The following is a 27,009-nucleotide window of genomic DNA, read 5'->3' on the forward strand; positions in this document are numbered from 1 at the left end:
TATATATATATAAAAGAATGCTCTGACCTACACTCTATTATAGTCCAAATTGGAAGGACTACAGGTATCCATCTACAGTAGAATGGGCAAACTACAGCATATGTAAACTATAGAATACTATACAGCAATGAAAAGGAACAAACTTCAGCTGCACACAACAACATGGGTAACCTTCACAATGGTGAGCAAAAGAAGCAAGACACAGAAGATCATATGGGGCTTACTTCCTTATATAAAAGTTCAAAGTCAGGCAAAGTAAATTATATCATTCATACACCCAACTGAAGCTGTCAAGTAAAGCCAGGAAATAACTATCACAAGAGTCGGAAGGGCATTTACCTCGAGGGTTGTGATCCAGGAAGCCAAACATGAGAGGGGTGAAAGGGAACGTTTTATTTTTTGACTGGATGTGAATATGATAATCATTCTTTTTTTACATAATGTTTAATGCTTTCTTCTGGCTTATGTGATAGCTCATTTGAAAATATTAAGATATAGGGGCGCCTGGGTGGCTCAATCAGTTAAGCGTCTGCCCTCGGCTCAGGTCATGATCCCAGGGTCCTGGGATCGAGCCCTGACTCAGGCTCCCTGCTCAGCGGGGAGCCTGCTTCTTCCTCTCCCTCTGCTGCTCCCTCTGCTTGTGCTCTCTATCAAATAAATAAATAAAATTTTTAAAAAGAAAATATTAAGATATAAAAGAAAAAAGCAGGGGAGAAATCTCTTGATCTTTGCCAATTTCATTTTCCTAAAGCATTGTTTGGATCAAGTCATTCCTTTGCTCACACGTAATAATACAAACTGCCCCAAATGCCCATGGTTCTTTTGGACTTTCATTTATAGAATCTCATGTGTACCCCAGCCTCGGTGGGAAGAAGACAGTTAGAAACCATTTCTCGGGCACCTGGGTGGCTCAGTCGTTAAGCGTCTGCCTTCGGCTCAGGTCATGATCCCGGGGTCCCGTGATCGAGTCCCACATCGGGCTCCCTGCTCGGCAGGAAGCCTGCTTCTCCCTCTCCCACTCCCCCTGCTTGTGTTCCTGCTTTCGCTATCTCTCTCTCTGTCAAATAAATAAAATCTTAAAAAAAAAAAAAAAAAAAAAGAAACCATTTCTCAAAGGAGGTTGGTACTTTAGAAGGGCCAACAGGAATACCAGGCAGACCCCATGGGGAAGGAAACAGGACTTGACCAGAAGGATGAGCTTGACCAAGTCTTGAGTGGGGAGAGGACAGGGCAATGGAACAGAAGTACGCATGACAGAACTGCAGAGAACACATGGGGGCATGCGAGAGACAAAGCTATTCAGCTATCCTTTTGAAGAGTTAATTTCAGAATAGGTAAGAATATTCTTTTAAAGGTCATGATTAACTGAGAAGTTGCAACTGTTTCATATTAGGAGGTTCTACAAAGATTTATTTGAAAGTTAATGTGTATTCTTATACCTGGACTAGAATCAAGTAGTTTTCTATAGGTTCTTCTACAACAAAACTATCTGTTGCTAATGTCTTTGACACTCAAGATCCAGTTAATACAAATTATTTTAAGGGTTAATGATTGTTTAAAGTTTAATTCAAGACATTTATGTTCAAAGGCCTATGGTGTCTCAAGAAAAAAATTTATTTAAAAAAACTATGGCAGTTTTCCATTTGGTTCATTTGCATTTAGCCTTACAAGAATTGATGCTTATATTATACTTCTAAGATTTCAAAGCACACTATAACAGCAACTTGGTGGGGGTAGGTATTATCCCATTTATCCCATTATACCTTAAGTTTAGTAGCATAATTAAAAATAAACCAATCCACAGCAGTTTACTGTACTGGTAATTAGAAACTCAATGATTTTGTCTTGCAACAGTAAGATCTAAATATTTCTAATTTAGCACTGATTTTTTTTTTTTAACCAGATGGTTGAATAAAGACAAATGGGGGCAAGCTCTTAATTTCTCTCTACAAATTAGGAAAAAGTAAAAGAAGAAACAAGTTGTCTCTTATCTGCCCTTTTCCCATTGGTTAAGTCTGGAGATGGAATCATGAATGAGTAAAACCTCATTCCCATGGATTTTAAGATGCCAGTCTGTTCTTAAAGACAGTTCAAGAATAAGAAAGCACAGTGAGGCTGGCCGACCAGGCTCCAGGATGGAACAGTGAAAGAAACCACGCTATTCAAGAATGCAGTTGGAAGGAAACAGACAAAAAGCAAAACTGCTCTTTGAAACTGTTCAATCTGAAAGCAGAGGCACTCTCTGTAAAGCAGAACACATCCGTATCTTCCTGTCTGTTCTCAGGCACACGAAGCATATTGTAAACCCCAAGATGTAGAATAACACTGAGCACAGTTAAGTTTAACAGTGTCCGGTCAACTTAGCATATATCAGCACACTTCTCTGAGCTGTAAAATGTAAGATCCACCTCATAAGACTGGTATCAGCATTAGTTGCTGTGTGATCTCAGATGCTCCCATGCCATGGCCCATTCTGGAATGCCTTCTCTCCTTTCCTCCTACACTTGGAGTGGCAACCTTCAAGGACCAGTTCAAATCCAACTCTTTCCTGGAGCCCTCTCTGCATCCTATGCTCCTGAAATCCTGCAGGACTTACTGTGCTGTGTGTCCAGCTCTCTGTGCACACTTACTGCCCTGCAGCCTTGGTTACTCATCTGTTCTACCACCCTAACTGTGCCATGTCAGCCTCCTGAAGACCTGGTGTGTACCTCTTTGAATCTCCACACCTCCATGAACTTGACAAGGGGTCAACATTTGTTAATTGACAGAAGCCACGATTAAACACGAACAATATTTAATTTAAAAACAATGTACACCTTAGAATATCTCACATCCCTTCCCTCCTTGTTCTCCCACAGCTAATGGCAAAGCAAGAAGGATCAAGACTAAGATTTCAGAACCAAGAGTCAATTTAATTTTACAGTATCAAAACATGGAAACCCCCCAAATTCAACATAGCAGCTGTTACGTTTGCAAATGAGAAGGGTCAGCTGTAAAAATACAGCCCCTGGAATAATGGTCACAGGGCAAACTGCGGGAACATCTCCCCGGGACCCTCTATTGCTGATACAGTCAGGAAGTCAGGGCCAGTGATGCCCTGGCCAGTGGCCCTCCTCTTCCTAGCCCCTATTTTCTCTGCCTCAGACTACATCTTGAAAAACCGCTCCCACCCAACAAAATGCACTACTTTATGTAACTGTTTTTATAATTCAAAGGCATATATAACTGTCAGTAAGAACTTCTGACTGGATCAGGCTAACTGGCATTCCATTCCACTCTGAGACAACAGAATTCAGAAAAACCAACTTGATAGATCAATACAACCTCATGTCTTAAATGTTTTATTTCTGTTTGGCTTTACAAAATACCAAAAATAGCCTTCACAGTCCCATTCCTACCTCCTCAAAAGCCTCAGGCACTGGGCACCCCCACGGGAGGATGAACAGGAACGCACAGCTCAGGGCTGGTTGGCTATGAAGGCTGTCTCAATCAGGCTAGGATGCCAATGTGATGCCTGGAGGTACCTCACCTGGAAGAGGCCTGCCTGGAGTAGCAGAAACTCTGGGGTATGCTGCCTAATAGGATAACTGTCTCTCCCCATTTAGAAATCAGGGTGTTAAGTGCTAAGAGGTAAGATCAAGTTTCTATACCAAGTGACTGGTGCTAATTTTTATTTTTTAAAAAACTTTTTAAATATACAGTTACAAACTTGAGGAAAAAGCAAACAATGGTTTAAGAGGTGCTTTTAAAATTTTGTGGACTACTGGGAAAGTAGGAATACATACTGGATTTTAGATGCCATGATGGAATGATTGTTCATTATTCTGTAACAATAATGGTATTCTGCCTATATAAAAAGAGTATTTGTATTCTTAGGTGATTCATACTAAACATTTAGAGGTGAGGGGTCACTGTATGTGAGACTTGATTTCAAATGGTTCCGGAAAAGAGAAGGTGTGTGAGTGTGTTTGTGATGTGTTGTGTGGATGTGCTAGCCATAGAGCAAGACAGGGTGAGAGGAGGTGAGCAGCGACTAAGGCTTGGAACACTGAGGCACAATGAAAATGGAAAAAAAAAATCACTATCACATCTAGACAAAGTTCATTTCTACAAAGAGTAAGCTAACATGCTCTGACGGCCTGTCAAAACAGAAAATCAATGCTGCCCTTAAAAGCCAGAGAGAGAGAAGGAAAGAAGGAAGCACACAGAGTCCCAGCTATGTGCACTGGGGCTCCATGCTGTCTTTCTTTTCTCTTTGGTTAAACACCTTTATTGAGATATAATTCACATACCATACAATTCATCCATTTATTTTTTTTTTTAAGATTTCATTTATTTATTTGCCAGAGAGAGTGAGCACGCGCGCACTAGCAAGGAGAGGGAGAAGCAGGCTCCCCACTGAGCAAGGAGCCCAACACGGGGCTTAATCCCAGGGCCCTGGGATCATGACCGAGCCGAAGGCAGGTGCTTAACCAACTGAACCACCCAGGCGCCCCAATTCACCCATTTAAAGTGCACAACTCAGTGGTTGCAGTAGAGGCACAGCTGTGCACACATCACCACAATCTAAGATTATAACATTTTATCACCTCCAGAAGAGACCCTTACCGTATGTAGTCGTTCCTCATTTCGCCCAACCCCTACCCCCACTCCTGGCAACCTCTAGCTTACTTTCTGTCTGTATAGATTTTTTAATTCTGGACATTTCATATAAATGAAATCCTGTAATATGTAGTAGCCTTTGGTGACTGGCTTCTTTCACTTAGCAGGTTCATCTGTGTTATGGTATGTGTCAGCAGTTCTTTCCTTTTTTACTGTCAAATAATATTCCAGTATTTTCCAGTCTAACACCCACGTTTCATCGATCCATTACATAGCTGGACCTCTGGGTTGTTTCTACTTTGGGGCTATTATAAATAAACAATGTTATGAACATCAGTGTACATGTTTTTCTATGAATGTATGTTTTCATTTCTCTGGGTTATATACCTTAGGGTGGAATTGCTGAGCCACATGGTAACTCTATGTTTAACTTTTTGAGGAACTACAAGACTGTTTTCCAAAGTGGCTGCACCATTTTACATTCCCGCCAGCAATGTATGAGGGTTCCAATTTCTCCACATCCTTGGCAACACTTGTTATTGTCTTTTTGATACTAGCCACCCCAGTAGGTATAAAGTGGTATCTCTGTGGTTTTGATTTTCATTTCCCTGATGGCTAATGATGTTGAACATCTTTTCATGTACTTATTGGACATGGGTATATCCTCTTTTGAGACATGTCTATTTAAATCCATTGTCCAGTTTTTAATTGGGTTTATGTCTTTTTATTACTGAGTTGCAAGAATTTCCAATATATTCTGGATACCAGTTCCTTATCAGATATAGGACTTGCAAAAAACCATTTAAAGCACAGAATTTTAAATTTTGATGTACTCCAATTTGTCTATCTTTCCTTTTGTTAGGTACTTTCTTGTTTAATGCTTATAGTAGTTGTGAGGAGTAGGAATTATTGATCCCATTCTACAAATGAAGATGAAACTCAATGAAATTAGGCAAATGACCCAAGGTCTCACACAGGGCTGCTACACATGGTCTTGCCCTGCACAATGCAGTCGGCTGAAAAGCGGCAGTCTTGGCTACTTGCTGGAGCTGCGATATGGACTCAGGCCTTCTGACTAGGCCAGGGTTCAGGCTACTCATTCACTCTATGAGTGTTATAGTGTAATACGGTTTATTTTTAAAGAAAATTCTTGGATTTTATACATTCAACATCCTAAAAATGTTGCCATTACTTAAAGGGTTTGGAGTTCATCTTTGGAAGCTATACCAAGAGGTTGCAAGTCGCAGATTTAAGGAACACACTCGATTATGGTGTGGGGAGACTTTAGTTTATAAAGAAGCCAAAAGTTCAGGGCATCAAGACTGCAATGAGGTAAGTTATTAGGCGGCTTATACCATATTGAATTTATATACACTGCTATACATACCAATCAATATAAAGCATGAGACATGTTATTTTATGGCTCAAAGTAGATCTTAATCTCTAAAAAATGCAACAAAAAATGTCTCTAGCAATGACAACCCAGATGGGACAGATACCAGAGAATGGTTATAAAATGTATAAAAAGTAATCATCTTGATACATTTTAAAACATTTTGACATAAAAATTGGCCATCTTTTTACTTCTTGGTCATACCAGCTATATATGAAACACACCACTGGATTATTAGAGCTAAAAAGGATTTTACATATGGTTCAATCCCTTTATTTTATTTTTTATTTATTTTATTTTATTTTTTAAAGATTTTATTTATTTATTTGACAGAGAGAGAGACAGTGAGAGAGGGAACACAAGCAGGGGGACTGGGAGAGGGAGAAGCAGGCTCCCCGCTGAGCAAGGAGCCCGATGTGGGGCTCCATCCCAGCACCCTGGGATCATGACCTGAGCCGAAGGCAGACACTTAACGACTGAGCCACCCAGGCACCCAATCCCTTTAAGTGGGGAAGTTGATGTACAAAATTTTCAAGTTATTCATCCAAGTACTCAGGAGAACACGAGCAGAACAAGGACTAAAATTTAAGAAGGATGTAGTTCCCATGTTCTTATTCTTAATATTTGCTGTTTTAACTCTGCTTTTAGTATTTATGATTCTCTTTTCTCTCCCATAGACCTCTAAGGGGATTATACTATCCAAGACAGCTCTTCAGAAGGGTGGAGGCTCCGACCAAACTTCATTGTTTATCCTCCAATTGGATTTTTCCCCAACACCAACTTATTTAAACATCTCAAATCTATGTAGATAACTCTGACAGCAAATAAAAGGGATTCATTTTATAAAGTGAGTTCTGAAGGGATACTGCCAAGCCTTGTTTCAAAAACCAGGCTCTTGTTTCCAATCTAAGAATTAAATGGCTTTCTGCCTGCTGTTTCTGCCTTTTCTCTTCAATTAGGGGAGAAGGCCAAGGCTGTGTCTCGAGGGATTGCTTCATAAGGAAAAATCAAGGCAGGATACAGTCTGAGGATGGGCCAGTTCAGGCTGGAAGTGGGCTAGCAGAGGGCTGTGGGAAAAGCGAACTGGATTCACGAGCAGGCTAGGTCAGTCTCCAGAGTGATTCCTCTCCACTGGAAACAGGTCTAAGTGCTGACACGGGGGTTTCCCACAGCTTCTACTGGCCTCCAAAGGCATATTTGTCATCAGAGGCTCTTGATGAAGCTGTACATAAATATCTGACTGTTGTTAAATACAAAACAAAACAAAACAAAAATATTCCACAGGAACCAAATTAAAACCATCTGTGAGCGGGAGAGGCCAAAAACTCAGTGTAAGTGCAAAAGGCCCAGCAGAAACCCTTGTTAATTGTGTTATTTACTTTGCTGAATAGTAAATTGTCATGCCAATGAAGTCATATCACATGACTATAATGTTTTTCATATGACTTTCCTGCTATGAGAGAAATGGGCACTTTATTTTCTAGAATTCTGAATTTTGTAGTAGATGAGTCAGAACCTGAGTTTTAATTCAGAATCAACCCTTCAGCTCAGCCTTTTTTATTTCTGCCAGGCTGTTCATGATTGTACACCTTATGTTATCATTGGCGTTAAACTTTATTTTTTAACAATCATTCGTTAATCTCTGATTCTGCAGGAAAAAAGTTCTGCTTAGCAAATGCTTGACAAAGATGCAAATTCTATTAATGAAGTGCTGTAACTGCAATCCTGAAATCATAACTGCATGACACAGCATCAAATACTGATGATATAGTCAAGGCGAGGGAGGAAAACATAGCCTAAAAGTAATCCTGGAGTCACGGAACTTGCAAACCTTCGAAAATGAGAATTTCAGGGGAATTGGGTTATGAAATTTTGTTATTTGAATTTCTCAAGGATATAGCTTGCTTTATTACCTCTCTTATGAATGAATCAGTCTTTTCTCTCTACTTACATGGGGTTTGAAAATTATCTGGCATTTCCCACAGCACAATGTCGAACCCACAGTTGGAACTAACTCAGTACATGTGAACAGGTACTTGATGAAAAATAACCCTAAGAAGATAAGTCACAGCAAATTTTATGAAAAGATGGCTAAGTCCTTTGTGTGTCTGATTTACACTAAGCCTTTCTTCAGTGAAATTCAGCAGTTTTAAAACCATTTGGTGAGCACTTCAACAGCTTCATGACTTGGACATCTTGTGCTTCATCAACTTTAAGGCCGTTTCCTTTTGTTCTAACTGGGATAAATAGACAGGGATGAACAAAAGAGAACTCGGGTCAATCTCCAAGTATCTAAACTCATTCTCAAAATGGCTCTTGAAAGTAAAGATCAGAACTTTCATGCAAAATTCCTTATTGGGATAGCAACATTTTAAGAGGGCAAAAAGCAGAGTTGGGGGGGGGGGGGGCTTTCCACCATGGGGCCTTCTAATACTTCATAGGTAGAATATAACTATAATTTGGCAGCTAGATGGGCTACAGACTACAGACATGGATCTCTTTCTTAGTGCCTTCTTTAGGAAACACAACATTAGCAAAAACATTTATGAGGGGAGTATTTAAATTTTTAAGCTACAACTCAAGATAAAGTTAATCTACCACACACATTCCTCATTTAAATATTTTTTTTATTGCATCCTACCTCTACAGCTTCTCCTCACTGCACTCAATGAAACAGGATAATTTTCTTTACCTACTAAGTCAATCTACCAGTCTTCCTCTTTTCCTCCCAGCTCTATTACCATCCTATCTCTAATACCATTCAGTCATTTCCATTCATTTATTCCACTACCTCAAAATCACCATTACATCAAATAAATTCATCTTTATAAGTCTGGGCTGTCCACCCCTTCCCTTCCCTCCCATCACCACACTTCCAGTCCCCACTCTGCATCCTGCATCTCAACCCCTTCTCCAACAGAAACCAACCTGGTGATTTGTCTGTTAATCTCAATCTCAACAGCACTATGATTACACTAGTAACCTAGACTAAATAATGGCAATCAATCATCTGGGGCTATTTGATGATGGCAGAAAGGTGGGTGCAAAAAATTTGGTTGCATTAATCAATCTCACTAAATCTAGGTGATTCTGTCTTGAATATATCTTCCAATCCATTATTCCTGTGCTCCTTTCTATGAAAAGAAAGGGATTTGTAGTCTCTAGTAGGATGAGCTTTGCATTCTTCTTTTATAAAGGGTCTATATTTGGGGAGATAGACCACAGGTGTTAAAGGATAGGGGATTGTTTAATAGCATCAAAACTTTTCTTTCTTTAATGAAAAAAGAATTATCTTGCTACAACATGGATGAGCCTTGAAAATATCATGCTAAGTTAAAGACAGCAGACACAAAAGGCCACATATCATTTGATTTCATTTACATGACATGTCCAGAATGGGCAAATCCATGGAGACAGAAAGTACAGTAGTGGTTGCCAGGCCTGGAAGGAAGGGGGAATGAGCAGTGACTGTTTAATGAGTATGGAGTTTCTTTTTGGGTGATGAAAATGTTCTAAACTTAGTAGTAAGGGTAGCATAACAACTCTGAATACACTAAAAACCACTGAATTGTACACTTTAAAAGGGTAAATTTCATGGTATGTGAATTGCAACTCAATAAAGCTGTTATTAAAAAAAAAAAAAACACCTTATCTGATTTCAGATAACTCTGGCTCCAACTACATTCTCATGATTCTGAGTAACACTCTAGAGACTCTTGGCCTCTGAGACCTTTATTCAGCCTAGAATGCCCTCCTCCATTTCCCTCCCAATTTTTATTTTTAAAGACAGCCTACTCATCCTTTAAAACTAACTGGTGATGGATGTTAACTAGACTTATTGTGGTGATCATTTTGGAATACATACAAATATTAAATCATTACACAGAAACACTAATATATAATGTAATATATCAATTATAGCTCAATAAAAAATTAAATTAAAAATTTTAAAATTTATTTATTTACTTATTTATTTTTAAAGATTTTATTTATTTGACAGAAAGAGAGACAGCAAAACAGGGAACACAAGCAGGGGGAGTGGGAGAGGGAGAAGCAGGTTTCCCGCCGAGCAGGGAGCCTGATGCGGGGCTCGATCCCAGGACCCTGGGACCATAGACCTGAGCTGAAGGCAGACACTTAATGATTGAGCCACCTAGGTGCTCCAAATTTTAAAATTTAAACTGGAATACTTGTTCCCTTATGTGTGAAGCTTTCTTTGACATCCCTACTCCCCCAGGCAGGAGTAACTGCTCTCTGAGCACTTAATATATATAAATGACTAAAATATTTTTGATGAGTGGCGCCTGGGTGGCTCAGTCGTTAAGTGTCTGCCTTTAGCTCAGGTCATGATTCCGGGGTTCTGGGATCGAGCCCCACATCGGGCTCCCTGCTCTGCAGGAAGCCTGCTTCTCCCTCTCCCACTCCCCCTGCTTTGTGTTCCCTCTCTTGCTGTGTCTCTTTCTCTGTCAAATAAATAAATAAAATCTTAAAAAAAAATATTTTGATGATATTAGAATGTACTATTTACATCTGTTTTTCATATTAGACTATGAGTACATCTCATTAATTTCTGTATTCAGTTACCAGCACAGTGACTTGCTATCAAATTTTTTTTAAAGATGTTCAGTAATTCCTGTTATAAAAAACAGTATTTGTACAAATACGTATTTTATAAACAATGTATAAAATGATACAGTCACATAAAATTATCTGGTTGAATCTTTTGCAATTCCAGAGTTGAGGCATAAAAAGAGTCCAAGATTAGAACTGGGCATTCTTGTTGCATTGCTAAAATAAATAAATCAGGACCTTTCTATATGGGATGAAGAATTTTGTATTTTTATTACTCAACACCTGTTAATGCATTGGGAATCAAATACATAAATCAAAATGGTACCTTCACACAGATTATATATATATATAGATAGATATATATATAGATATATTTACACACACACATTTTTCACAGTAATGTAAAATAATGTAGGTAGGGCAATGAATTTTGTTATGTCTTCTGCTGAACATTATCTTAAAACACAGCCCTATTTAGAACGCTGAAAGACATAAAACAGTTAATAACAAAAAGAAATAATCAATAGTAATACAATAATAGTAAGGGACTTTAACACCCCACTTACATTGATGGACAGATCATCCAAACAGAAAATCAACAAGGAAACAGTGGCTTTGAATGACACACTGGACCAGATGGATTTAACAGACATATTCAGAACATTCAATCCTAAAACAGCAGAATACGCATTCTTTTCAATTGCATACGGAACATTCTCCAGACGAGATCGCATATTAGGACACAAAACAAGTCTCAACAAATTAAAAAAAAATATCAAAGTGATATCATGCATCTTTTCTGACCACAATTTTATGAAACTAGAAATCAACCACAAGAAAAAATCTGGAAAGAGCACAAACACATGGAGGTTAAATAACATGCTACTAAACAATGAATGGGTCAACTAAGAAATCAAAGAAGAAACTGAAATTTACACAGAAACAAATAAAAATGAAAACACAATGGTCCAAAATCTTTGGGATACAGCAAAAGTGGTTCTAAGAGGAAAGTTTATAGGAATACAGGCCTACGTCAGGAAGCAAGAAAAATCTCAAACAACCTAAACTTACCCATAAAGGAGATAGAAAAAAGAACAAACAAAACCCAAACCCAGCAAAAGGAATATAAACAATTGTAACAGAAAATTATTAAAACCTATATGCCAATAATTGGACAACTTAGAAGAAATGGACAAATTCTGAAAAACATTATAACCTCCCAAAAATGAAGCAGGAAGAAATAGAAAATTTGAACAGACCAACTGCCAGCAAAGAAATTGAATCAGTAATCAAAAAAACTTCCAACAAACAAAAGTCCAGGACTAGGCAGTTTCACAGGTGAATTCTACCAAACATTTAAAGAAGTGTTAATACTTATTCTCAAACTATTCTAAAAAATATAAGAGGAAGGAAAACTTTCAAATTCACTCTATGAGGCCAGTATTATCCTGATACCAAAACCAGATAAAGATGCCACAGAAGTGGGAACTACAGGCAAGTATCTCTCATGGATATAGATGCAAAAATCCTCAACAAAAAATGAGCAAACAGAATCCAACAATATATTTTAAAAAATCATACAACATGACTAAATGGGATTTATTCCTGGGATGCAAGCGTGGTTCAATATTCACAAAACAATCAACATGATACATCACATCAATAAGAGAAAGGATAAAAACCATATGACCATTTCAATAGACGCAGAAAAAGCATTTGATGAGGTACAACATCCATTCATGATAAAAAAAATAAAATAAAAACAACCCTCTGCAGAGTAGGTCTAGAGGAAATATATCTTAACATAATAAAGGCCTTATGTTAAAAGCCCATAGCCCAACACCATACTCAATGGTGAAAAACCAAGAGCTTTTACCCTAAGGTCACAAACAAGACAAGGATGTCCACTCTCACCACTTTTATTCAATATAGTACTAGAAGTCCTAGCAACAGCAATTAGACAACATAAAGAAATAAAAGGCATCCAAATTGGTGAGGAAGAAGTAAAACTCTCATTATTTGCAGATGACATGATACTCTGTATAGAAAACCCAAAAGACTCCACCAAAAAACTACTAGAACTGATAAATGAATTCACTAAAGTCCACAGGATACAAAATCAACGTACAGAAATCTGTTGCATTCCTACACACTAATAATGAAGCAACAGAAAGAGAAATTAAGAAAACAATCCCATTTACAATGGCATCAACAACAATTAAATACCTAGGAACAAACTTAACCAAGGAGGTGAAAGACCTACTCTAAAAGCTATAAAACACTGATAAAAGAAATTCAAGATGATGCCAAGAAATGGAAAGACATTCCATGTTCATGGGTTGGAAGAACAAATATCGTTAAAATGTCTATACTAGCCAAAGCAATCTACAGATTTAGTGCAATCCCTACCAAAATACCAACAGCATTTTTCACAGAACTAGAACAAACAATCTTAAATTTTTTTGAAGATTTTATTTATTTTAGAGAGAGAGTGTGTGTGTGCAAGTGGGGGGAGAGGAAGAGGGAGAGGGAGAGAGAATCCCAGGCAAACTCTGTGCTGAGTGCAGGGCCCAATGCAGGGCTCGATCCCATAACCCTGAGGTCTTGACCTGAGCCAAAATCAAGAGTCAGACACTTAACCAATTGAGCCACCCAGGCGCTCCCAAACAATCCTAAAATTTGTATGGAACCACAAAAGACCCCAAATAGCCAAACCAATCTTGAAAAAGAAAAGCCAAATTAGAGATATCAAAAGCCCATATCTCAAGTTACATTACAAAGTGGTAGCAATTAAAACTGTATGGTACTAGCATAAAAATAGATGCACAGATCAATGGAATAGAACAGAAAACCCAGAAATAAACCCATTATATGGTCAATTAATCTTCAACAAAGGAGGAATGAATTTACAATGGAAAAATAACTCTTCAACAAATGGTGTTGGGAAAACTGGACAGCAACGTGAAAAAGAATGAAATTGGACCATTTTCTTTCACCATACACAAGAATAAACTCAAAATTGATTACAGACCTAACAGTGAGACCTGAAATCATAAAAATCCTTATAGAGAGCACAGATAGCGATCTCTCCAACATGGGATGTATCAACATATTTCTAGATATGTCTCTTGAGGCAAGGGAAATAAAAGCAAAAATAAACTATTGGGACTACGTCAAAATAAAAATCTTCTGCATAGTGAAGGAAACAATCTACAAAACTAAGGAAACAATCTACAAATGGGAGAAGATATTTACAAATGGCATATCCAATAAAGGGTTACCATCCAAAATGTATAAAGAACTGATACAACCTAATACCCAAAAAACAAATAACCCAATTAAAAAATGGGCAGAAGGCATGAACAGACATTTTTCCAAAGAAGACATCTAGATGGCCAACAGACATATGAAAAGATGCTCAATATCACTCATCATCAGGGAAATGCAAATCAAAACCACAATGAGATATTATCTCACATCTGTCAATGACTAAAATCAAAAACATAATAAACAGCAAGTGTTGGCAAGGATGTGGAGAAAAAGGAACTCTTGTACGTTGTTGGTGGGAATGCAAACTGGTGCAGCCACAATGGAAAACATTATGGAGGTTCCTAAAAAAATTAAAAATAGAACTACCCTATAATCCATTAATCACACTACAGGGTATTTACCCCCCCTCCAAACAAAACAAAACAACAACAAAAAAACACTAATTGAAAGGGATACATGCACCCCTATGGTTATTGCATCATTATTTACAATAGTCAAACTGCAGAAGCAGCCCAAGTATCCACTGATAGATGAATGGATAAAGAAGATGTGCTATATATACAGTGGAATATGGTTCAGCCATAAAAAAGAATGAAATCTTGCCATTTGCAACAAAATGGATACAGCTAGAGAGTATAATGGTAAGCGCAATAAGTCAGAAAAAGGCAAATACCATATGATTTCAGTCTTATGTGGAACTTAAGAAATCAAACATAACAAAGAAAAAAAATGTTTGAAATAGACTCTTAACTATAGAAATCTGATGGTTACTAGAGGGGAGGTGGGTGGAGGCATGGGGGAAATGGGGTTGAGGTAGGAAGAGTACACTTATCATGATGGAAAATAAGCTGAAATAAAAAGACAAAATTTTTTTAATTAAAAAAAAAAATACCACAGCCCTATTTAAGGCTCTTTTAAAAAAGTAACGATACTTCTCTCAGATAAGGATTGCAAATTCTAATACCTGTAAGAGTCATTAACTCAAGAGCATCATTTAAATGGAGAATATCACCTAAAAAATAACTTTGGGCAAAAAACCAACAAATGTGTGTCTCTAGAAAGGAAACTAGGTGGTAAGGGACAAGTGTAGGAGATTTCCTTTACATGCAGAATATTTTTTATACCTTCAAATTTCATATAAAGTACATTATTTATCTATAAAATTTGCATCCTTGCTCCAGCTAACCATCACTATTAAGAAATGCAGGCCTGGGCTTGCCAGATCTGATTTTTCAAAGAGGTTAGAAATGGGAAAATTCAGATTTTTATGTAAAATTCATAAGTTTTAAATGTTGACTTTGTTCAGAATTTAGCACACAGGGCAGGCCAAACAAAACACACCTGCAAGCTATATCTGGCTCATAGGCCAACCAGTCTACCATCTCTAATCAAAAATTTGATGTGTGGCTTATGATTCCAAAACTATAAATATAATTTAATGGGGGAAAACTTCAAAAAGAAAACTCTGACTTGTGGATGAAACCATATCCCCTCTTGCCCCACCATCTATTTAGTCACTATTGCTCTCTTAAACTTTCCCTTCTCTTCCTGGGTCTTTGAAAAGGCTATTAATGTTTGACCAGCTAAAATGCAAAGCAGGTCAGATCTCATCAAGGAATCTGCCCATTATCCTAGCATCTGCTCTGTTTTAAAGAGTGAAATTTTGGGTCAATTTCAAGTTGCAATTCATCTAGCCAACAAGAGAGAAGTATATGAATAATTTCTAGATGGGTAGAAATATTCCCTCAGCAAACCAGTCAAACAATTGCATGGTTGAAAAGACCTGCAAGTTATTTTAACCTTATCATCAGGCAGTACAATGCTACCCAAAAGATAAAATGGCAGCCGTGATCAACATAATGTTCTGAACCATGTCTGGGAACCAATCACAATTTTGGGAAAAATCTCAAATTCTCTTTAAGTTCAGCAGATATGCTGTTTATCTTCTGAAACTGAAGCTAAGAGACTCTATGTGGGTCTAACTATTGGTTATAAGTGGAGTACTACATCTATTGAATGCCCAGAGGACACCAAGGCAAGTTAAAGAAGAACTGGGTTCAGCTTTTTTTTTTTTTAAGTTTTCTTTATTTAAAGAATCTTTACACCCTATGTGGGGCTTGAACTCATGACCCCCAGATTAAGAGTTGCATGTTCTTCTGACTGAGTCAGCCAGGCACCCCAGAACTGATTTCAGTTTTAAAAGTAGTACGAGAGATGTACTATCTTGCCTCTCTGGTGTGCCTAAAACTCTCACCTCAATCTGCTGAAAGTTTCAAAGGATTTGACTCTGGTAGTTTCAATTTTCTTTACTCAGTGCTGCTAGCTCCAATCTCCAAACAGCAGCCTTTGTTTGCCACAAGCTAGTCCAGTATCGGGCCTGAATGTCTACTCAATGGCCGCTGGGGCCTGCCCCAATGGTGAAGACACACAATCCCAGGCAGGGGTGGGAATGAGGTGGGAGTCAATAAATAGGACAACAGGACTAATGGCATCTTTGCAAGTGTTCCACTCCTGTGGGACACAGGCACTCAAGGTTTTCTTTATGTAGCTTGTGGAAATGATAAGACAGGCCACATTTCTCCTAAGAACTTCATGGAAATTAAGATCTGCAATATATTCTAATTGACAAGCAACACGTAACTCTCTCAGGTTGTGACTGGGGAAGCCATTTTATAGTAGAGTTCAGTGACCCAAGAAGATGTATCCAATTATGAAATAAAAGCCAGGCATGTTCTCTCTGAAGAACATGGCCAGAGCCCAGTCTTCCCTGTCTTACATTCTGATGTGTGGACATCAGAGACAACTCTCCCATGGCCACAGGCATGCTGTTCTTCAGAAAGGACCAGAGGTGCTTGAAAATAGATAATGCATACTCCCTTTAATTATGTGCATTTGGCACCTACTATACAACAATCTGCACACATCAACATCCAGGGACTACAGAGGGTTCCTTCTCTGGTAGCTAGCAGACTTATTTAGTGATGTATGTTCTAAGGAAAAAAATCAGAATTTACCGCTTCCTTACTGTTCCATAAATCTGAGTATCAAGTAGGTTTCAAACACACCAGTCCTCAGTATAGAAAGCTTGCTTTATTCTTACCTCAGCAGCTTGGGTCTCTTGATGCAGCAAAGTGAGACCAGTCAAGTCTTCTAAGAAGGAATGTGAAGAATTAAACACCTTCGCTAGGAAATTAAATCCTTCTCGTTCATACTGATCAAGAACCTGTAAAACATTTATATTTTTTAAAAAGGGGCTGGTTTTAAAAGCATATTACAAGATTTTCACTTCTATAAGCACTTGTCAAAAATGAAACTAAAACTAGAATTAAACATGCAGATAATAATGCAATCTGGAGGGCAAAAACTGGGAGGGCTTAGGATTTATCATTTTCCCTTCTTAGAAACAATGACAATATCCTTTTCCAATTCTGATGACAATTTTTCTCAAAATTTGTTTCATGACAATTCACTAAAAATTCTAGGAAAGCTGGGGTTCCTACTTCTAAAGTTCACTTGTTAGGAAAAAAAAAAAAAAAAGGCCAGAAAAGAGCCAAGAAAAAAATTAAAGAGGATAAAAACAAAGAGAGGGACAAATGGATGGGAAATGTGATCTACCGGCTAGCCATATGTTTTTTTTAAAAAACAGAATAGTTTAAAAACGTAAAAATAAATTTCACCAGGCATGCCACAAAAGAGGATATCCAAATGGCCGATAAACATAAGAAAAGTTGCTCAACATTACAAGTGGTTAGGGAAATGTAAACTAAAACCATAATGAAATCTTACTTTATATACACCAAAATGGCTAAAATAAAAAAGAAGATACCAAGTACTGGCAAGAATGTAGAACAACTGGGATTCTCATGGGAGTGCAAAATGAGAAAGCCATTTTAGAGGCTTAACACTTATATGCCTTGTGATCAAGCAATTTGACTCCTAGATATATATATCCTACAAAAAAAGTATGCGGTTGTGTATCAGAAGACCCAAAGTGTCCATAGCAGCACTACTCATGATGGTCCAAACTAGAGACTACTCAAGTGTCCATCAATAGTAGAATGAACAAAGGGGTATATTCATGCAATAGAATACTACTTAGCAACGAAAACAACTATATCTACTTGCAACAATATAGATAATTCTCACAATGTTAAAAGAAAGAAGAGAGAAGCATTATTTACTGCACGATTACATTTTTTAAAAAAAGAACAGGCAAAACGAATCTAAGTGAGGAGAGTGGGTTACCCATGGAGGGACTGTAACTGAACGGGGCACAAGGGAGGTTCTGGATACTGATAACATTTGTTTCTTTATCTGGGTGTTGGTGTACTTTGTGAAAAGCCATCAAGCCCTTTTTTTGTATATATGTTGTCCTTCGATAAAAAGATTCAAGGCCTGCAGTCTTGACAGGAGAACAATTTGAGAATGTCTGAGTTCTCAGAAGCAAACAAAATAATGATTATTGTATTTAAAAATTCAAAGATCACAGGAATTGTGAGTGTTAGGAAATACTGAACCAGAATGTCTCTAAAATTCTCTCAGAACTCGGAAGAAATAAAGAGATGAATGTATCAAAAAGCAGACATTGAAGATCAATCCAAGAAATCAATTACACATGAAGAGAAAGGCTGGAGAAGCAGTAACACAAGAAATAGAAAACAATTTTTTAAAAATTTCTCCATAAAGAAACAAAAATGTATAAACCCTTAATGCAGCAATTCCACTTCAAAGACTTTTCATACAGATATAGTTGTTCATGGGGGAAAAAAATGATATGTAACGATGCTCACTGAAACACTGTTTGCAGCAACAAAAGATTAGAAGTGACTACTCTTTAATAGGGGCTGGTTAACAAAATTATGGTGTATTTACAATCAAGGGCATAATCTAGACCCATTAAAAGAATGAGGTAGCTCTATAGTATTGATGTAAACTTATTTCTAAGACATACAGGTATATTAAAAGCAATGTCCAGACCATGTGTCTAGTATTAATGTCTTAAAAAAATAAAGATAGAGGAGGAAAGAGGAAGAAAGGGAAATGTAGCTGTGTGTATGCTTGTTTATGCATGTAAGATCTCTGGAAGAATACACAGAAGTCTATTTTTTCCCCTAGTGCTGGAGGAAAGTCTCAGAAGAGGAGGAGGAGGAAGAGCTCTGAAGCCCTGATAGAGCTGGAGCTAGGAGGGGCAGCCCTCCTTCAGCTACGGGCAACAAAGCAGCAGTAGTGATAAGTTAGGAGAGCAGGGAACTGGGGACCGAGAAGCTCTGGGGTCTGACAGCAGGCAGCAAGGTCATCTGCTGCCAGAGAAGGGGATGGGTGGGCCATGGAGCTTGAGGGGGTAGTGATGGTCTGGGACAGCTGCGTGGGGAATGTGAGAAAAGGAAGTGGAGGCCCCTGCTCAGGACAGAAAATATACATTTTGGGAGAAATGTGGTTAAGGACCCATCTAAGCTTGGGCACTGACAGGATAAAGCTAACCGAGAGGTCAAAGAAATTGAGGGGCTGCTGAGTACCAGTGAAGGGAGCCAAGGAAGGGAAGGTAAGACCAGGCCGGAGGGAACAGATACACTGGGGATCATGGAGGAGCAAAGGGTGATCAGTACGCCTCAAGGTACACAAAGCAAAGCCTTTGGTTGATGAGCCCCAGTAAATTAATCTGACAACCCAATGCCTGGATAAAAAGGCACTTAGTAACTGAATCCCTCAGTAATAAAGAGATTCCTTACAAACAGGAATTTTATCTTAGGAAAAATATGCATGAAAATTAAGTGATCTTTTTCAAAATGATAAATACTGTGTGCTTAGTGATCACTTATTTCTGAATCACTAAGCTCACTAATTAACTACTCTGTGCCAGGTTTTCAATAAGGTAAAAGAAGAAACAGGCTTGAAAAATGGATAAAAACCTTTAAAAAATTAGAATAATTCCAGAGATGATACTTTGTTGGACCTTAATCAACCTTTCAGATTTCAAACCCATGTTTCCACAGATAATTTTGCAGTGCTACAAATCTGAATAGCAGAAAAACTAACAGCAAGAGCAGTAGGAGTAAAAGCCTCCCCCATAATCAAGATGTACAGAAAGTTTAATGCTGAAACACTATTCATTGTTCTGGCTTCAAAAATATGTGGAAAAACTTAATCCTCCGGGGGCATATTTAATCATGCAAGAGTTTTCTAGTATTCCCTTTATGTGCTGGGAAGTTAATCTGTATTACGAGTGTAAGCAGCTTATAAAAGGTACAAGGGTATTTTTCCCTACAGTTTGACCTTCTTAAAGGGGAAAATGTGTTTTAAATTATCCCCCACCCCACAAAAAGATACCATTACAATGAATATGAGCACTGCAACAATGTGTCAGTCTACATAAAACATAATGAACCTCCTAAGTAATTATATAATACATGGTACTGAGAAGTGTACACATTACATTTTGATAGGTTATAAGTACTCTAAAGGTACTGGGGGAGTTTGCTAAGTTAGAGAAATAGGACTCTTTTAATACAAGGATATGTGTCCTTTCCTGATGAACATGATTTTCCTTATTTCACTGTTTTATAAGGCTAGGTGAGCTTTACTCATGTCACATTCATACTGCTGGACAAAGATGACAGAATCTCTTTTTAAGACATGGTTATATGAGTATCCATTCTCTTGCTGAGATTCTTTGTTGACTCTTCACTAGATCAAACCCATATCCCCCAGCTAGGCATTTAAGTCCCTCCAGAACCCTCCAACTTTGGACAACTCTCTGGAGAATGCCTTTCATAGAGTTAAGATTGCCTGACAATACCACGCAATGATTTACATTTCATGAGAAGCAGAAGAGATACATGGTTTACAATTCTTGTCTATTCTTAAACAAGGATATGAGGAACTGAGTACTCAACCTAAAAAAATAGTTTGTGTTTTCTTCTTTTAGCTTATATATTTTCATGCAGTGTCTGCAAACCTCTTATTTAAAGTCTCTGTTGTTTAGAAATTGTATTTACTTACTCTAAATGATTTAAAAATACATATGTGTCATGATTTCTAATATACTCAGGGAAAGGTAGCCCAATATCCCAGATAGGGTAATAAAAGAGTATGGCTGGAAGCCACCAGGACCTTTAATTCCCATCCTATGAAAATCCACAAAAGAAGGGTCAAAACACTCCCATCTGATGGACAGTCACCCAGTAGTCTGCAGAGGCTTTGCTCCAAGGAGGGCAAAACCCTCTGTTTTCAAGTTGTTACTAACGGAGCCATTCCATATCACTTTGGATAATGAGCTGGAAGCATCACTAATAAGACCAGGAAACCCCCTGATCCATTTCTGTCTCTTGGTGTCTGGGATTTCTCTCATCATAATAAAAAAGAATCAAAGAGGAGGACAAAAAGCTCTGGTTTCAGCAGCCCTTACAACTACTGTCCCACCTTCACTGCTCCCAGCTCCTTTCTTGTTTCCTCTTGGTGCTAACCACTGAGAGTGACCCCCTGTCTTCCCCATCAAGTGAGATTTTTCACTTCCATCAAAGTTCAGCTCAAGTACCAGCTCCTGCAGCAAGTCTTGCCTGATTAATCCCACTCCCTATGATCTTTTCTTCCCTTTTATATTCTGACCCTACTTTCCAGGGCACACTAAGTTGCCAAAAGAATTGAAGGAAATGCTCACACTATCCCTGGTTATCAAGAGTTGATGGCATTTCCAACTATCAACCACATGTTTGGTAACTTTGTTTCTATTTCCATATATCTCAGTGATACAAAGCTGATAATGGATGAGAAAATAGCTTCATATGGAAACATATAGCTATAAATCTAATTAAATCTGCTGCTGTTAACTCACTCTATTGGACATAGGCAGGATTTATAAGGCCAAACTAGAAAAAAAAGAAAGACAAATCTGAGTTCAAGACATGGAACGGTATTACTGGCATACCAAAAATATAGAACAAGTCAGTCTCTTGTTCTTTCCCTAAAGTCACCGTATAGTGTACCATCTCAGGCATCCAAATGCAAAATGGGCACAACTATAATTTAGAAGATTTGGAAGAGTTCAAGACAAAACACCAAATAGTATCAACATCAAGATAACTGACTATGGAATAAAAGTCAATGCTTTAGTATTTGGTATAACACATAACTGCATTTAAAAAATCAAGTATTATCTCTCGGTTTTTTCATATACCAAAATCACATTTCTGCTTGAGTTAACTGGGAAGAAGAAAAGAAACTGATAACTGGGAGTAACACACAACTGTGAGCAACCTGGCAACACTGGGCAAGACACTTCACCTTTTGGAGCCTGTCTGCTCATCTCTAAAATGGGAATGCAACTCCATGCCTGTTACCCTACTGAGATACAAAAAGGAATCACGACTTCAATCACTGACAAAGAATGGCTTATGAAGGGAAATAGAAATGCTATGCATTTATTACTTTAAAAATATTATTGCCAAATAGGATTTGATAAATACAGAAAACACATGACAAGAAGACACATAGTGGTGTCGGTGATAATAGCAAGGACCTCTGTAAATCCTCTCCTCTGTAAGAGAAAAGAGAACAGGGACAAAGTCCGGGGAGTATTTATTCAGAAAACATCTGAATCTCTCTGTAAAAACAATGGGCTTTGAGGCTTTTACCCCCTTCTCCTTCCCAGCTCGAATGTAGCCTTGAACACTAACAATACACAGTCATAGTGGCAACCAGCCTGGCAGCCACTGGAGGGGGCAGACTGGGGCTGAAACTCCTTCAAAGTTCCATTTTCAGAAAACTGCCACCTGTTTGGTGGTTCCCAGGGAAACCCTGCTTGTATGTTCTTTTTATTTGACCTGACTCAGAACTCACCCAGTTGTGAAAGCCTTTCTCGCAGGGCTGGCTGTTGACAAGTATCAGGGACAACTGTTTAACATCATGATCTCCTGAGATGGTGGATAATAGTTGCTGCAACAATGCGCTAACCAAAGAATGTAAAACAAAAATCTGGGGACTACCATTAAGAGACTTTGAAAAGTTCCAACATATTCTTGAGAATCTAGAAGACTGTGCACAGGCACAGGGTGACGTATATGCCCAAAGTTGTGCACACTCTGGGGAAAGATCTGAGAAGGCCCTAAGCTCTCACTTCTAATTGAGTATCTGTGCAAGCAGGAGATGAAAGGTAAGGCAGAGCTCTTAAATGCCTGGCTCAGCACTGAAGGCACTCCCCAATACACACACAGAGCACCTCAGCAAAGACTGTGATTTACCGGTTCCAGGAAATTCAGAAAATCTCTGTCTAATCATTAGATGATGACCAAGCTAACCGAGCAGAAACTTCATGGCCACACAAAGAAGACCAACTTAATGAAATTAATTCAGCAAAGCCACTAAATAACAAACAAACAACAACAGCAAAGAGCAACAATAAACCATGGGCAGGGGAGAGAATCTGATTTCCAGAGTTAACACATTTTATTATGTAACACATCCAGTTCTCCACAAAGATTACTGGATATGCAAAGAAACCAGAAAATATGTCCCATACAAAGAAACAAAACCAAACCAAAAATGGTCAACAGAAACCATTCCTGAGGAACTTACTAAACAAAGGCTTTAAAACAGCTACTTTAAGTAAATTCAAAGAACTAAAAGAAACCATGTCTAAGAACCTAAAAAAAAGTATGAAAATGATGCTTCACCAAAATAGAGAATATCAATAAAGAGAAATTATAAAGAAGAACCAAAGAGAAATTCTGGAGTTAAAAAATACAACTGAAGAGAGACTGAAATCAGTTTTGGGCATGGTGAAGAAAGAATCAGTTAATTGGAAGATAGGTCAATTGAAAATATCCAGTCTGTGGGGGCATTTGGGTGGCTCAGTTGGTTAAGCATCTGACTTCTGATTTTGGCTGGGGTCATGATCTTGGGGTTGTGGGACTGGGTCCCATGTGGGGCTCTGTGCTGAGCATGGAGCCTGCTTAAGATTCTCCCTCTCCCTCTACCCCTCCCTCCCCACTCACTCGTGCATGCTCTGTCTCTTAAAAAAAAGAAAAAGAAAGAAAGAAAGAAAGAAAAAGTATCCAGTCCAAGGAACAGAAAGAAAATGAACAAAGCCTCAGAGACTAATGACAGAGATGTCATTAGTATATGACATCATATACTAATAAAGGAGTTCCAGAAGAGAAGAAAGAAAGAAAAGGGCAGGAAGAATATTTGAAGAAATAATGGCAAAAACTTCTCAAATTTTATGAAAAACATTAATCTACACATCCAAGAAGCTCAGCTCCAAGCAGAATAAACTCAAAGAGATCTATACCTAGACACATCATAATTAAACTGTCAAAAGACAAAGGGATGATCAGGCAAACGCAAATCAGAAATAACCTATCATGTAAAGGGAATCATTAATAGCCAATTTCTCTTCAGAAACTATAGGGACCAAAAGTACTGGCATGAAATAGGGGCGCCTTTCGGCTCAGGTTATGATCCCAGGGTCCTGGGATCGAGCCCCACATCGGGCTCCCTGCTCCGCGGGAAGCCTGCTTCTCCCTCTCCCACTCCCGCTGCTTGTGTGCCCTCTCTCGCTGTATCTCTCTCTGTCAAATAAATAAAATCTTTAAAAAAAAAAAAAACTAATGATGTAATGTATGGTGATTAACATAACAATAAAATAAAATTTAAAAAAAGGGCAGGGAGAAAAAAAAGAGAGAAGACTCCACGAAAGCAGAAACCAAAGACAGTTAACTGGAGAGGCTATACTAATATCAAACAAAATGGACTTTAAGACAAAAACTGTGGGGCGCCTGGGTGGCTCAGTTGGTTAAGCAACTGCCTTCGGCTCAGGTCATGATCCTGGAGTCCCGGGATCGAGTCCCGCATCGGGCTCCCTGCTTGGCAGGGAGTCTGCTTCTCCCTCTGACCCTCCTCCCTCTCATGCTCCTCTCATTCTCTCTCTCTCTCAAATAAATAAATAAAATCTTTAAAAAAAAAAAGACAAAAATTGTTACTGGGGACATAGAAGGACATAATAAAAGGGTCAATATATTAAAAAGATACAATAATTATAATCTTAGGTGTGCTTATCAATACAGACCCAAAATACATTTTGCAAAAACTGACAGAATTGAAAGGAAAAATATACAATTAAACAATCATAGCTGGAGATTTCAATACTGCACTTTTAATAATGGATAGAACAACTAGACAGAAGATCACTGAGGAAACAGAAGACTTGAACAACACTATATATCAATTAAACCTAATAAATACCTATAGAACACTATTCTCAGGACAGCAGAATCCATATTCTTCTCAAAGAATATAACATTCTTTAGGATATACCATGTGTTAGACCATAAAATGTGTCTCAATAAGAGAAAAAAGCTGAAATCATATAAATTATGTTCTCTGATCACAATGGGATAAAATTGGATATCAATAACAAAGAAATTTGAGAAACTCATAAATATGTGGACATTAAACAACACACTCCTAAAAGCAATGGATCAAATAAGAAATCACAAGGGAAATTAGAAAATACTTTGAGATGAACGAAAACACACATGCATGCACGTGCCTGCATACACACACACATGCACACGTAACATACCAAAAGTTATGAGATGCATTGAACACAGTGCTCAGAGGGAAATTTATAGCTATAAATGCCTATATTAAAGAAAAGTGATTTAAAATCAATAATGTAACTTTCCAACCTAAGAACAAAACAAAAAAGTGAACTAAACACAAAGCAAGCATGAAGAAGGAAATACAAAGAACTGAGCAGAAATAAAATCTTTTCAGAAGACCAAAAAAATGTGACAAACTTTTATTTAGACTGACCAAAAATTAAAGGGAAAACACTCAAATTACTAATATCAAGAATGAGAGAGGGGCTATTACTGTCAATACTTCAGAAATAAAAATTATATGGAGGGACGCCTGGGTGGCTCAGTTGGTTAAGCATCTGCCTTCGGCTCAGGTCATGACCCCAGTGTCCTGGGATCAAGTCCCACTTCGGGTTCCCTGCTCAGTGGGGAGCCTGCTTTTCCCTCTGCCTGCAGCTCCCTCTGCTTGTGCTCTCTCTGACAAATAAATAAAATCTTTAAAAAAATTCTACGGAAATACTACAAACAACTGTATGCCAATACATTAGATGACCTAGATAAAAAATGGAAAAATTTTGAGAAAGACACAAAGTACTGAAACAACTCAAAAAGAAATAGAAACTCTAAATAGACTCATGAAAAGTAGAGACTGAATTAGTAATCACAAACTTCCCACAAAGAAAAGCCCAGAAGCAGATGGCTTTGCTGATGAATTTTACCAGACATTTAAAGAATTAACCAATCTTTCACAAATTCCCCTGAACAACAGAAAAGAAGGAAACATGTCTCAATTCATTTTGAGACCAGTATTATCTTGATACCAGAACCAGACAAAGACATCACAAATAAAGAAAACCAAAGACCAAAGTCCCCTATGAATATAAGTGCAAGTATCTTCACCTAAAATATTAGCAAACTGGGGTGCCTGGCTGGCTCAGTCGGAGGAGCATGTGACTCTTGATCTTGGGGTTGTGAATTTGAGCTGCATGTTGAGTGTAGAGATTACTTAGGTAAATGTAAAAAAATTTTTTAAATTAGCAAACTGAATCTCCAGCAACATATAAAAAGGATTATATACCATGACAAAGTGAGATTTATCCCTGGAAAGCAAGGCTGGTTCAACATATGAAAATCAATGTAATACATCATGTTAATAGAATCAGGAACAAAAACCACACCATCGTCTAAAAAGGCACAGAAAAAGCATTTGACAAAATCCAACACCCTTTCATACGAATTAACAAGCCAATAATAGAAGAGAATTTCCTCAACTTACTAAAGGGCATCAATAAGTATCAATATTATACTTAACGGTGAAAGACTGAAAGCTTTCCCAGTAGTATCAGGAATAGGACAAGGATTCCCGCTTTTGCCCTTCTATTCTACATTGTATTGGAGGTTCTAGTCAGGGTAATAGGCAAGAAAAAGAAATAAAAGCATCTGTCTAGACTGGATCTGGACTAGAAAGAAAGAAGTAAAACTCTATTTTCAGAAGACATGATCTTGTACATGGAAAAGCCTAAGAAGTCCACAAAATACTCTTAGAAAAAGTAAGTACATCAAGGACTCCCACTCTTGAGTACAAGCGTATATTCT

At 38.0% G+C, this 27,009-nt stretch overlaps 1 protein-coding gene across 2 annotated transcripts in view; it reads right to left on the minus strand.

Moving 5' to 3' along the window:
* Positions 1–27,009, minus strand: part of ATG7 (autophagy related 7) — a 230,381-nt gene that overhangs the window by 100,717 nt on the left and 102,655 nt on the right. For both annotated transcript variants that reach the window (XM_044916407.1, XM_021695209.2), the window contains exon 18: positions 16,938–17,060. In XM_044916407.1, coding sequence (XP_044772342.1) covers positions 16,938–17,060 — 123 coding nt within the window. The remainder of the gene's footprint in view (positions 1–16,937; positions 17,061–27,009) is intronic.

The sequence above is a fragment of the Neomonachus schauinslandi genome, chromosome 1, assembly GCF_002201575.2.
Source record: "Neomonachus schauinslandi chromosome 1, ASM220157v2, whole genome shotgun sequence".
Classification (NCBI taxonomy): domain Eukaryota; kingdom Metazoa; phylum Chordata; class Mammalia; order Carnivora; family Phocidae; genus Neomonachus; species Neomonachus schauinslandi.